The sequence below is a fragment of the Apteryx rowi genome, unplaced genomic scaffold (assembly GCF_003343035.1).
Source record: "Apteryx rowi isolate R43461 unplaced genomic scaffold, aptRow1 scaffold_25, whole genome shotgun sequence".
NCBI lineage: Eukaryota > Metazoa > Chordata > Aves > Apterygiformes > Apterygidae > Apteryx > Apteryx rowi.
Window position 1 is genome coordinate 678,265 of NW_020448863.1, and position 14,834 is coordinate 693,098.

Sequence of the window (14,834 nt, forward strand, 5' to 3'; positions counted from 1 at the left end):
CAAGCCTCTGCAAAATAAGTCAACCCAATTTCAAGATAGGTCTATGCCTCACTTTCACACTGTCTGCCCTCCAGCTCTACCATTTTCCATGGTGCCTAGGCCAGCTGTCAACTAGGAAAATACCTGTGGGCTAATTTTAAAGTTTTCTCTTACTAGTATTTTACAGAAAGCTGTCCCTGATACATCAGCTTAATTTCAAATTCCTACTTTTCTTTTATAAGGCCAATATCTGGTGGCAATAAAGTGGTGAGAAGGAAGGAAGATGCTGGTTGATATTAAATAAAAAAATCTAAAGATAATATTTCCTCTGCTCCCACTCCCACTCCTCCTGTATTGCTATATGTGAGGGGAGGGAAAAAATGATTAGAGAGCAAGGAAAGAGGAAGAAAAATAAAACCAGAGAGGAAGAAAGAAAACACAGGTCTAGAGAGATGGGGTATGAAGATAACAGAAATACTGTTTTTTACAATGTAAATATTTGTTCTTCTGTCCTCCCAGTGATAGGAATGAACTGACAAGAGATAGTTCTTGTAGTCTCCTCTGTTTCAATTAGGTGAGAAGAGGGTAGATAACATCTTGTTTGAGGAAGACTGCAGAGTAGCTTTATGCATAAGGAGAGCTGCAGTCTGAAGAGATTTTCTCCCTTAGAAGAGTCAAAATCATGAAGGGATGAAAAAGTGTTTTGGGAACTCTGGAGACTCCCCTACTGAAAAGTCGTGATTCCCTCTGTCTTCTGTTCCCTGCAAATAAATGAGTTTTGCTAGTTACTTTGACTTGTAAATGATTGTATGTCTTCATGATGTCAGTCTCTCAAAGTTATTCTTTTGGCAAAGTCACACACACATGCACAGAGGTAACAGTTTGCTGTGATTTGACCTTCTGACCCATGCATCCTTGGTTGTTCTGCAGCATTAGTCCTACTACTGAAGATGAACAGAGGCTTCTCTAATGAGATGCTATGTGGCAAATTGCCAGAAAAAGACAACTTAGCTTTTTACAGAAAGCATACTATATAGGACATGAGAAGAATACTTAAAACAGAAATTTTTGCAATCTTGTAATTACATTAAGGTACTATCGTTACTAAAACACCTACACCAGTTCATGCTGAAGGCTCATTATATTTCCCCATTATTGTATAGTCAATGATCTGAAAGAATTTCGCTTTGTTAGATACTGGGAAAAGAAGGTGAGCAGGACCACTAGCTATACCAGTGATGTCAAGATGACAGTAAAGATCCAAGAGAGAGGCTGACACTTCAGGAAGTAATGTGGGATCAGGCTGCTAGTTCGTCTTGCACCTATGTCACCTGCACTTAAAACAATGCATCTACAGAAAAGTTCTTCGAGAGAGGTGGAAGGGATGTTGCCTTAAAAAAGTGTTAACTCCTCATGGACTTAGATTGTACTGAACTTCATCCATCCTTCCTCTGCTATAGTCGTGTGAGTATGTTTTCAGTACAAATCTGAGAGAAACTCTGCCTGAAAGATAACAACTTTGACTGTAGACATTGCTAAACAAAGCGTATTCTTGCAACAGAGCATAGGAAAAGTGACAGCCTATCTCAAGATCTGCTGTCCTGCAGAATAAATTCTTTCGAATACTGTAATATTTGCAGAATAATGTAGCTCCCTCTTACTATTTCCTCCCTCCTAAAAAAAGTACCCCCCTCCCTATGCACAGGATGAATCATAAGAAGAGTCATGTGAAGGCTTTAGGATTATACATAAAACACAGTCTTGCTCTGGTTGAATAAAATCTGGTAGTGCTCCTTATATGAGCAGCCAAAGGCCATAATGACCCCATAGCAAGACAATTTTATTTTTCTTCCTGAAGGCACTTCTGTATTGGTATGTAAAAAAGAATGAAAGAAAGAGAGAAAGAAAGAAAAGTGTAGAACATTTTAAAAGGAAGTTAACCAAAGTGCTTTGGTTTAATTCTTCATAATTTTCCTGTAAGTCTGGATTGCCCAGTACATGTAGAACAGTATTGAGTTCTGTCATACATTTTGTTTTATAGTGTCATAAGGGATTTTTTTGTTCCAGCTGTGAAGCTAATGGAAAGTTATAGAAGCTATCCAAAACCATTTTGGTAGACATGAACTTCCCATGCAATAGGAAGATGAGGAAAAACGTTTGTAATATTCTCCTCAGTGTATTGCTGTGATAACTATGGTCTAATTTCAGATACAGTGAAAATTTTTGCAACTTCATTGACTCTACTGGACCTACTTGAACCTTGATTAATCATGCATTTTATTTATATAATTTGAAAGTAGCATTGCCTCAGTCACCTTCTTTATCTAATTAAATGCTGGCATATTTGGATATCATCCCATTAAAGCCATTGGGCTCACCTATTTTAGTTGTGATTATCCCCTCTAATCCTGTTCATTGCAAGCTTCCAATGTAGTTGCCCACTGGGAAGAAGACAACAATTTCTGATATGCATGGATTGAATGGCTCATTTTAGTTCCCGTGTCACAAATTTATTCTAAGATATTACACAGATATGTGGTTTGTAACTCTCAGGTTGGCTGATTCTGGTGTGGCTAAGATACTGCATGACATTCTGATGATAATATGGCATTTGTTCTGAGAAGAAAATTTGTAATTTTGAAACAAGCACAGACAGAGACATACATGTGGACAGCATTGGCAAAGATGGAACCAGACATCTCAAAATTAGTGCCACATTTGAACACCATATTTCTCATTGCATGCAAAAAAATATTGTCCTTTTGGTAACCTTTGTTCATTACTAAATGTAATACATTTGTTAGGGATATTTTCATATTCTGAATACAGTTTTTGGAGAGCGAGTCTATCATTCTCTTTGGTTCTCTTTACTGAGGTGCTGGTACTTCAGCCGTTAAAAGTACAGGGCACTTGGACTTACAGTTACAAGCCTGAGCGTAAGAAAGTCACTGTCTGCATTGATGACAATTCAGGCTGAAGGAGCTTCATTTGTGGAGCTTTGGATTGACACTTTATTAGGGTGGGATTTTGGCAGAATTTGAATGCTCACTCACAGATTCTGAGGTCCTCCAAGATCCCCGCTGTTGCATACAGATGTTGTGGGGAACAGCCATGCATCCTCGTGTCTTACAGCGGCGTTCTGCTGCAGGTGCTTTTTGTTTGTGATAGTGTGTTACTAAAATATCATGTTCTGCTGCTTGCAGTCCCCACCCAGTGCAGAGGTAGCAGACTAGGAAGAGCCCGGCTTGCTAACAAGGTTTTTTTTGACTACCTGGAGCGGAAAGAGACAGACACTGTTAAGCACTTCCTTTTACTAGAGGATTCCTTGTAGCACTTAGGTCCACATTAATATGCCCATTCAACAAATTGCAGAAGATATGGTTTGAGGGTGATCAGTCCTTCCTTAGATGCTGGGTAGCATCTTCTGTCTGATAGTGCTAGAGGTACCTGTGCACCATTATACTCTCCTAGTAATTCTTTATACAGTTCATCGAGGAAAATGCTCTTTATCCTCCAGACCAAAATAGTTTTATCTGGAGTTTATTTTGTTAATACAGCAGTGTGTGCAGCTATATTATGTATCAACTAAAGTATTATTCTGCTAGGCAACCTTAGCTTTGCAACAGTTTGGCAGCCTACTCACATAACATAGCATTTGTTTTCACTGATTTGCTAATTTTCTGAGTCAGCAGGACATGCATTGCGCAGTTAAGGCTTTCAGCAGGGATGGGGGGAATTTGGTCAACTGAATTTTCTGGATCAAGTGATTTGGCTAGATACAAATTGTGTTACCTAGTTCTTAAAGATCTTTGAGTGAAGATAAGCAAATAAAGGTAACTATTCCCTTGACTCCCATATAAATGTTGTGTTTCTCAAGCCCAGATAGCGTGCTTTATAATAATTCTGCAACAATTTGCTGTTGTCTAAGGTAGACTGACATGTTAGACATCTGTTCTAAGTTATATTATAACAAGTGGTTTAGAAAAACAAAAACAAATGTATCTCATGGCTTTTCTAAAACAAAATTTCATTTTAAGCTGAGGTATTTTTCATTCAAAAGTAATGCTTTGGAAAAGGAGTATGTAAATGCAGATCTGTTATGTGAGAACCAGCAGGTGAAACTGGCTTGCAGTTTTCTTGTGTGTGAGGTGTGAAGAGCCAAAAGGGGGCAGGTGCTGCAAGCTACTGAACAGATGCTACTTTCCCATCCTAGAGATTTACTTGGTTTGAAAGATTCAGATAAAATATTGTTCCACACTTTACTCAGTCACCTCAAGAAATACAAACTTGCATTCTCTTCGTTTTCCAGAAGAGAAAGGAAGAACGATCAACAGATAAGCTCAAATTCCACCATTTCTCTTGCAATTCTCTCCCTTTCTGCTGGCTTTGTATTCACTCAAAGAAAGGGAGAGTGGGAGTTGAATCTTAGTCCTTCCAGTCAAGTGGATGACCTCTCATTGCATTTCTGTAAAGTTATGGAAAATGCCTGGTGCTACACTCTACTGGAGAGAGCTGTCATGTCCCTTCCGTCTTAGTTGTACATTAACTCTCCTGCCTAATCTTACCTATTTGACTTTGCTCCCCATTCTCTCCTGAAGAAAATGTGTTAATCCCAATAACATTAGGCATTTTATGACTCTTAGTTGTTTGTTTGTTTTTATTTCTGTTGCTTTGCGGATTGCCATGTCTCAATGATTGTACACAGAATGGTGCTGTTTTCTTTGTTTTTCTTTCTGACTTGTAGTTCATAAATCAAACTTTTTTTTAGAATTTGGAGTTAGTGGTAGAAAGGAGGTATTAGTCTGTATCTGCTTTTTAAAGGAAGTTGATGGAGATAGCCTGTATATTTCTGTGGAATAACAAAGGACAATGAGAACAGAACCACCCGAAGGCTTTCCAGAAGTGTAAATGAATTTGAATTTTGCTGTCTAGTGAAGGATGCTCATCTCACTGCCTCTGTGAAGGAGGCTGGGAACAGAGATTGTTGCACCAAGTGCAAGTGCAAGATCCGTCTCATTTCATTCCTTTCCTCCCTCATTTTTTTCATTTCCCTTTTCTCCATAGCAGCTGTTTTCAGCACTGTTTCTCCTCCTCTGAAGCAGCAGACAACTTAGCCTGATCCAGTCCCACCATCCCTTCTGCCCTGTGGCAAAACATAGCACACTTGCCTTACTTTTCCCAGAGAACATGCATGCACACTTTTGCAGCTGCAGGTGCCAGAAAATGGAGTTTGAACCACTTTGCAGTCATGGAGTGAGTGTACACAGAAAGTCAGAAGAAGCCACTGTTTGCAGAAGGAAGAAGACATCTCTTGAGCCACCTCAGAATCTGAGTTGGGTGTTTTGACTGCCATTAGGCAGAGGTGGTCTAGTTTGCTTTATTACTAAATTTCAGGTCAGCATTCTTCTGTATCCAACTCCATTGTGTTAATGTGACTTTCGGACAATACATCTCCTGCTGAGAATAAGGGTCCTTGTTCCAAGTCAGAATCCTGAAAAGTGAGGAAATCTCTCTGTTACTAATAGCAAGATCCTATGTCTAGGTCTGATATAAAGCAGGCTTCTGTATTGAGTTCTGTCTTGCAGAATCCTGTGAAAATTGTCAGAAAAAAGCTTCACATGTTCCCTTATTGGCAGTCTTGAATTTTAAATCATTCCAATTTAGTCATCTTCTGTCACAGTTAGGTGTCCAGGCCTAACTTGAAAATTTCATTAGTGTCTTGAATATTTCTCCATCCTGCAATCTCAGAAGTTGCAGATGTTCCTCTCTCTGCTGGCTTCTCACAATGGCAGGGTGAAAACGTGTGGGCCAGGCCACTGGGAAGACAGAATTACAACTACATATTTTTTCATTTGTTGACTAAACATTTCAGCAAAGCCTACAATGAGTCACCACATTAAAAGCTGGCTTTTGAATCTCCTTGGGACTTCTTTTTTAAAATGAAAATAAAAGTCAGAGCCAGTTAATCCCAAGCATTTTGAAAATTAGGTCTACAGTGTGGCTTTTAAAAGCATACCTACTCTGATGGGTAGGCAGAAGGAAGTTGCACTGCACATACTGTAGTCAATGGATGCATTTTGTCTGCAGAGCACCGAGACAAACAATCTCTCATGGGGTTGCTGAGGCAGCACAGGCACTATCAAAAGCTGCTGCGTGCCGTAAGACTGTGGAGTGTGTGCTGGGCTGCAGCTGTCGTGGATTTAGATGTTATCAATGAGGTCATGATGACTGCTTCAACTTCCCTCATGGCTTGGGCTCAAGAAACACATCTAAGAGGATTCAGACTCCATCCATCCTCTGTCCTCATGTACACCTTAAGCACAGTCTATCTGAATCTGCCCCATAATCCTTTTTCAGGTTAAAAAGAAATATTTGTAAAGTATATATATATACTAACAGTTATCCAAGCTTATTTTAGGTGGGTACTTAGCCACAAGTATTATCTAAAAATGGATCAGCTAGGTTGATCAGACTTATGCAGGAAGTATCTGTGTTTAAATTAGGAAAACATTTTGCTTTTACTGCTTTGCTTTCCTGCATGTGAAATCTGTGTCTTTCATTTTAGGGAAATAAAAATTGTTTTAATGTTCTGTATATCTGAGAGAAACAAAGGGGCATCTCAGACAGGAAAAGGTTGCCTCCATGCATTCTTTAAATATGTGCCATTAAAAATGGATCAGGTGAATGACTATGATTTAGATGTTCAGGAGGTGATTCCAAAGTAAGTGGAAATGCATGCAGAAGATTCTGCAGCAACGTAACCTGCGCTCTTGTGGCCAGTTCAGAACAAAGATCACAGTGATGCAGTCTCTCCGTGTGTCTGCACTTACCTTTGTGGGGCAAAATGTACAAGTTCATTCTGCCTGTACTCCAAGGCAAATGCAAGCTATTTGGCTGGGCTGAGGCTGAGTGTTTTGTAGACAAAAATTCCTGCCCATATGACAGTTTGAACTGTGCCAGTAATGCCTTCTTTTAAAAAATGATCATCGAGGCTGTTCCTTACTTGCTGTTCAAATGGAAAGTGTTTTTATTTTAAATCACTTTGTTTACAAGCAAACTAAAAGGCCATTGCAGAGAGGCATTCAGTAGCCTAAACACAGGCCATTTTAGACAGCACAGGATGCCTGGGACATCTGCATGGGATTGGCAGATATGAGATAGGACCTCTGGCGGACCCGTGCCTGAGGCAGCAGCTGGAGGCCAGCTGAGATTTCCTAGGACAGCTGAAATGGTACCACGTATCTGCATTTAAGCAGCTGAATCCTGTCCTGTGGTGTCTAAGACAAACTGTGCTTGAAATCTGGAAGGATTAGTTTAGCAGTCACTGTACAGGCATGTGCTCTTAGCTGTCCTCACTGTCTGTGGAGGGCTCAGTAAAAGAATATAGCTGTCTCTGTATGCTGGGGCTTGCCTTCTACCAGGCACTGCACTGGCAATTTGTATTTCTTTTCAATCTAAAGAGTAATTATTTATTTTTACTAGACTAGAGAAAGAAGTGTCATTTCAGTTTTTGCAGAGAGTGCTGATGATAAGCTTCTTATATCTCTTCCCTTTCATGTCTGGGCATTTCTGGTAGAAACACCACACTTTCTTTTAAGATTTGCAATACTTATAAATCCATAGATGAGTTTTTATGTTATTGGAAAGATTTTTCAAAAACCAGTAGGCGATACTATTCTGTAATGAATCATATAGCAAAAGAGGACCCAGAAGGATCATTACCTTATAAAAGATGACAGGAACCCCCCATCACCAAAAGATGTATGGGTTGTGGTAGCAATATTATAATGCCTCAGTTATGATATGAAAGGGTTGAAGCGTCTATTGGAATTRCAACTTCTCACCTTTAAATATCTGTGCTTGATACATCTTTTGCTTGACATACACTATAGATGTTGTTGCTTCTGATCCTTGAAAGTCAGTAACACCTCTGATTTCTGTCCTGTGAAAACTAGCATTATTTGCTAGTAGCCTCATGAGGTAAGGGGAACTGCCTTAAGATTCAGGCATTTATGAGGAATTTAAGGTTGGGATGTTCTTAGGAATGAAGTTGTGGGGAAGGAGGGTGGGAAGAAAGGTAAGAGCAGTCCATCAGTACTTGAGAGACAGGGAAATCCCAGGAGATGATCAGGAAGATAACACCAGTAYAAAGTTGGTGATTCTATCTACACTCACAAAAATAAGTCAAAGGTGTAAAAAAATTTCTGGCCCTCAGTAATGAAAAAAATTCCCCAGTGATCAGTTTGATTAACTAAGTAAAACCTAAAATCCACAGCTCTTTTCCTGGCCCAAGTGGATTTATGCTTAGAGAAGATAATAAGGTAAACATGAAAAAACAGGTATATGTCTAAGTTCTCATATCTAACTCTCATGTTGATAATAACTCCAGTCCCAAAGCTTCTACAGATTTCAGTAGAACTAAAAGCTGAATTTTTGCTCTAGACCAACACCTATCAGTAAAGAAAGGAAAAAAATAGGCTCGTTTCACTTATTTTAGCAGTATTGCCAATTTCAAAAATGTCTCCTGAACTTAAAACAGTGAAAGCTTATGGAATTGATGATACCTCTGAGACCAAAATGGTCTTTAAATGCACTTTCTGGTTGAAAGATGTGCTTGATTGTGTAAACATACTGGCAGAGGAAGAGAATGGAGGTGCCTGTATATATTTAAGGTTAGACTCCAAAAAATACAACTTATTTTCCCTTCTTAAACATTTTTTGAAGAAATAAGAAGCAATGTAGGAACTGTGCTGTGAACTACAATAAGAAATGGCAGGCTCCTATTGATTCAACACACTTGCAGTCTCATTAGTTATCAAATGGAACTTGAGTACTGCCAACAAATAAACAACATTTTTTTTTCATTCTCTGCTGCTAAACTGCCCAAAGTCACCAAATACAGATTAGTCTGGAGTGCGTTTATTGCTCCAGCTAGGGATGGTATAAAATAAAAATCCATTTTAGATACATGGGTTCTTTTTTCCCCTCCTCCCTTCAGGCTATTGAAAAATGCCCAGAATGAAGCTCATTTCAAAATGTGGTATCAGAAACTACTGGCTGCTCTCCAATTCTGTGCTGGAGAAACCCTGAACAATGAGTTTGCCAAGGAGAGAAAACTTATCAGGATTCTGGAAGACATTGCTGAAAAAGTAAAAACTGCCAGTGACCCCAAAAGAAAGGTTTGTTAAAAAATATGCTTTTTAATACCTCCCTTTCTGTCTACATTTGTTCAGGTAATTTTAATTTTTCCAAGGTGACATATCTTCCTTATAATGCCCTTTGCATAAGTAAACCCAAGATTCAACTACTGTTTTTAAAATTTTGTGCTGTTCTGCAAACATGTAAAACACATGGTTCAAAAGAGCCAAGTCTTACTACCATAGCCCTTGAGGCCAACACATTTTTTAACCCATTTAAATTCCTTCATCCATGGTTTCTCAGCCAGACCTCAAGATGGTCAGAAATAGTGGCTACAAAGCTGGTTAACTTTTTACTGAAAGGAACTCTTACATTTAAAGCCCCATTCCAAAATATCTGATGCCTTGTAAAGGTGTAGTAATTCTTGAAAACTTTGAGGGAGGCCAAGAGTTTTCATTGACACGCTGAATATCCTTGCTTCCCAACAAAGCCAACCAAAGTTGACTGTACTTAATATCTCAAACGTAGCATTCAGCAGTTAATACTGCACGAATATCTGCAGAGATGCATTGCTGGCAGTAGAAAGCTTTAGCCTTCTTCTCCAGTGGGTGCAGTTTTTATACAGCATGGACACATTTCAAGTTCAAATCTATTAAGTTTGCAAGACAACTGTTGTTGCTATTTACCTGATGTGTAAAACTGTTTCTTGCTGAGATCTCAGTTGGGCAGACCAGGAAGCCAAATAAAAATAAGACCCATCACTGCTGTTTGTTATGAAAGTTATTATGAATTCTTTTTGCCTTACTAAGGACTCAAAGGTTTTCAGATGTTTCGAAAACTTTCAGTATTGCTACTGAGAGCAGCAAAACAAATATGGAAATAAAAAGACACAAAAAATTGGCCAAGGGTAAGATCCATCTTAAGAAAAAGAAGTAGCAGTGCCACATTATATGTAACTGATGCATAATTTAGACCTTAGAGATTAATTTCAAGGCTGTAGTTACTATGATACTGAGAAACTCCCAAATCTTGCTGTTAACAGACCTACAGTTAGGTGAGGGAGAGTGCAGTGCTGAGGCAACAAACCACAAATTATAAAGTTGTCGAGAAAGGCAAAAAAAAGACATGAGACCCAGCAGAGCAGGTGCAATAATAATGAGCCCCTAATGAAGAGTTTCAAATCTGAACCTACATGACAGCGTGAACTGGTAGAGCATCTAGGCAGCAAAAGGATTAATGTGTATTAGTTCTTATTCTTTATAACTGTACCTCAGTGTGACCTCATTAGCTGTTATAAGGTTACATGGATGCTACGATCTCCAGAAATGGTATTGTTTGATTAAAATATAGCCGGACAGTGAACAGCTTAAAAACTACTGTTGTGTTCTTTCACATTGCCTTAATGATTAATATGTTGCAGGAGGTGCTAAAGATGGAACTCAACAGACTTCAGCAGTTCTTCCAGGAGGTAAAAGTTTGTCGACTTCCCCTGAATCCTGCACTTGTTGTGCAAGGCATAGAGGCAGATGTAAGTCTTCCTTATGCAATGGGTTACATTATTTTTAGTATAAAAGGGAAGAGGGAGTGAAAGGCTGCATGGACTGGGATCTAATCCTACAATTTTCATTTCTGCGTATCTCCTTACAGTTTGGTATTTAGTGTGAGTCATCTGGTAAACTGATATTCAGCCTATCTGCCCTGAAACTGGGGGCTTTCACTGGAGGCAGAGGTGAAGGGAACTGCTAGGGTGGGGGTAGCAGGCACATCTCACTTTAGGCAGCAGCAGCACAAATTTCAAATGCTGGGTAGCCTCCTTGCAGCTCAGCTGGCAGCACTGTGCCTTTGGGATGGGCAAGGGCACCTGGCTCCTGGAGCTGAGGCCTGGTTACCATCCTGCCTTTGTAGCTCCTGATAGCAGGTTTTTCTCATCCAGGAGTCTCCCCTGTCAAGGGTGGGAGCAGCTAAAGGTCTAGAGCTCRTTCTCTTTCTGTTGAGGTGAGACTAGACACATAATTGAGAATTGTTAGAATGTTAAATATTCACAGTAAGAGTTACATAGGTCTACAACCCTTATTAAAAATGACTTTTAAGTAAAGGAAATATCAATGCTATTTAATGTTACTTGCCTTTATTTTGACCACAGTACTAAGACTCAGTTATTCATTGTTTAGAAATGTTTTCATAAATAATATCATGCCAGGGAAAAGCTGCTTCAATTCTGGAGAAGGAAAAGGTATCCAACAGCAAGAAAAACAAGCCTGCAGACCCATACATATTATCAGTTTTAGCTATCTAATTACAGCAATTTGCACTCTAATTTTGCTCTCTGGCTCATTATCCTTAGTGGACCTGATGCTAAGAGGTGCTGATCCCTTCAGCTCTCTTTGACCTGTGGTTCTTCAAATAATTATTGTTCAGCCTTGGCGTCTCTCAGAACAGAGGTCTTCTAGCACCCCACAGGTTTGGGCCAATTGTGGATGATATAAGTCAGAAGAAATTGAAGCCTGCTGCTTCTCACTGCTTTTAGGCTTTTTGGAAATAATGACTAATGGGAAGGTATCTCACTATATAAAGTCATGCTATTTATACTGCACCAGCTTGGCTACACTGATACAAAATCTTTAAGTATAAGTAAATGAAGAGAGATTTTTTTTCATTTTTCTTATATTATTATAAACCATTATCATGCTATAAATATATGCAGCTTCTTGACTGAACTGTATGTCAGTATAATCATGGAAACTATCACTTTGGAAGTGCTTATAATAACCTAAATATAATTTATTTCAATATCATCTATTGATGCTGCTGGTAGTAAGGACTCTTCCCAGCTCTATCACTAATGCAATATCTTACAGTAACCTTTCAAACACTTATTCAAGCATTCAATTGGCAAAATTCCACAGGGGTCAACATCTCATCATCAATACCAGCCACTGTATATTACAGAAGTATGGTGTGGCTGAGACAATATTTGAGTGCTTGTACCATGCTTTGAGATATTTGGATGAAAAGCAAGAGACAGCTGTATCTGGTAGCGTTTCTGTTCAAATTATCCCCCCATTGCACTCAACCCAGTAATGATAGCAGTAGCTGCTGTGGGGTGTTTATTATTTTGAGAAACCTGGCTATTAATTTACCATTGTCCTTGGGTTTTTCCCCCCTTTTTATGATGATGATAATACTAACCTAACTCACACAGGATTTGCAATGCTTAGTTCATTAATGCTTTTTAAGCCCTTCGATGTCTTCAGGTGGAAGGAGCTATAGGGTATGAGGGTCAGAGTTTAGATTCAATTAAGGTAAATTCCACATAAAATAGATGGTGATTTTCAGAATTTCCTGCATCCTCAGCCAAATATAGGTGACCACTGAAATTAGCAAGTTATTTTCTTCCATAAGGATTATAGGATCAGACAATCCTTTTGCAGAAAAAAATAGGACAAAAGGCTTTTCAATGCTTTGCAGATTCTCATTAGATCAGTCTTAGACACTTTTGTCCACCCAATACCCCAGTCCCAGCCAAATTTTAGCATTAATAGGCCTGGGTGAAAATGCAAAACAGTTATTAGGGAAAATATCTGTTCATCTAATCTTATTATTTAGTGAGGCATATTGTTGGGGGAAAAAGAGTTTCTCATTTGCCTGATGCAATTGAACAGTCAATAATATCAAAAACTATTTATTTTTATTGTCAGTGCTACTGAGCAGTACTTAAAGATGGTACCGCTTTTGGAGGAATGTTCCATTGTATTAGCCTGATGTTTTGTGTATATGACACTTTTTCTTCTTCTCTCTTGCTTTTTTTTACCCTGAAGTCATGTTCATATTTTACATCCAATGCTTTCCCACTAAAAATCTCCTTCATCAATGCTAATGTTCCCAGTGGAAACATCAATATTATTTTTAAGGTAAGTTACTCCTTTAATCCTCAATTCATTTTATGTGCAAAATGTTGATTTGAAATTCACCCAAGTTAGATTTCAGTCCTTGTGCTTGAGAATGTTTGGTTTGGCTCTGCTGTTCACTTTTGATAATCCTTTTTGACACCAGAACTTTTAATGGAATACGCTGAGGAAATACACTGAAGCATTCAACATTTTGATTGGTAGAGAAACAAATGACTTCTTGGAAAAAAAGATTCTTAGTGCAGACAACCAGGATAAAATATCAAGTTTATATTTTAAACCTAGTTTATTTGCCAGTTTATTTACTGACCTCAGAGTCAAGTCCCAGAGAAAGGATTGTTCAGAATGACTGAATCCAGTAGCCTTGTCCATACATCTCTAACAAGTCAAACAACCAGAGCGCCAGAGATCACATTTGCTACAGAGAACCTAGCTCCACCTGCAGAGGATGCAGAGCAGGTAGCAGAGGAGCTTTACCCCTCTAGTCACCTCTGTTCAGTTAGTTGGAGGAACTGACTCAGAGTTTCTCTGGTTTATTTTCCACTCGTCACCTTCAAAGCTTCAGAGTTCAGGATAGTGCTTCATCCATGTACAAAAAAACAAYGCATTTAATTTAACTTTACTTCTCTTCCAAAAGAAGAGGAGCAAAAGTCCTCCAGAACAGTGGATACTATTTTTAGATGAAGAGCACTGAAAATAATAAAATGGGTTATGGATGCAAAATGGTCAGTGTTGGCAAGCAAAGATACTGTTCCTACCTCTTCTGGTATGTCATGCGCCAAACCGGAAGCCTAAAAACTGATTTAAAAAAAATGATTTCTAGGCCATCCTGTATGAAACTGACCCTTAGAGCAGCTGTGAATCTCAGGAACAGAAGTATGCTCTCCAGGTATGCTAGGGGAAGGCTTACGTGTTAATTTTTTTGAACATTTAGAAAGGTGCTTCTTACACTATTTCACCTGGGAATCAATAAGTCAAATAAGCAGGTTCCTACATATTTTAGCAAATGCACAGCCACAGAGCATTTAAACACTAGCAATAGCTCTACCTAGACAGTTTTCCCCTGCCCAGTACTGTTCAAGAACAGCCAACTGTCTAATTGTTGTAGGAGTGTTGCAGAGCTGCCATCACCTTCTCCTGTGAGCAAGCCCTTGTGTTAAGACTAAGGCATCCGTTACTGATGTTATAGTTCAATTGCTTGTTCATGGTGGATACAGCATGCGTAAAATGATAAGCACTGATATTATATTAAATTGTCTACTAACTGTATGCGTGAGGGAAGGAGAGAAGTTTTGTGGAGAGAAGTAAATTTTTCTCAGGCTAGGTACTCAGAAGAATTAATTGGAGTCAAGATTAGTTTTAAAGGAAAAAAAAGGATTTGAATTTTATTTTTTTAAGAGAGTTTATGTCCCCTCAAGTACTCATTTAATGGTAGTAAATGTCTGTAGCTTGGAATACTTGTGTAAAAAGAATACAACAAAAGAACAAAGCACTTTAATGTAACTAAAAGAAAGAAATTAATGAAGGACTTTCTGAAGGAAAGCTTAAAAACACCAGCAAAAGCCACGTATGTTTTAGACGTTGGGGGTGGGGGGCACAAAAAAGCAGGATTTTTGTTTTCACAGGCCATTTACCCAGACATGGTTGAAGATAATCTCTTCATTACTTCTTGTGGCTACAATTAAAGCCTGATTTCACTAAGATTATTGTTTAACTGATTCCATGGGGAGAGCAGTCAGCACTGCATGGCTGTTTGAAACTGAATATGAATCATGTCATGGATAAAATATAAATTCATGATACTATTCC

The 14,834-nt window shown here is 38.7% G+C and overlaps 1 protein-coding gene across 1 annotated transcript in view; it reads left to right on the plus strand.

The window, feature by feature from the left end:
• The window catches only part of PIK3C2G (phosphatidylinositol-4-phosphate 3-kinase catalytic subunit type 2 gamma), a 211,999-nt gene that overhangs the window by 115,823 nt on the left and 81,342 nt on the right, over positions 1 to 14,834 (plus strand). The window contains exons 18-20 of the mRNA XM_026066913.1: positions 8,978 to 9,158; positions 10,538 to 10,645; positions 12,936 to 13,028. Of these exons, the coding sequence (XP_025922698.1) occupies positions 8,978 to 9,158; positions 10,538 to 10,645; positions 12,936 to 13,028 (382 nt within the window). The remainder of the gene's footprint in view (positions 1 to 8,977; positions 9,159 to 10,537; positions 10,646 to 12,935; positions 13,029 to 14,834) is intronic.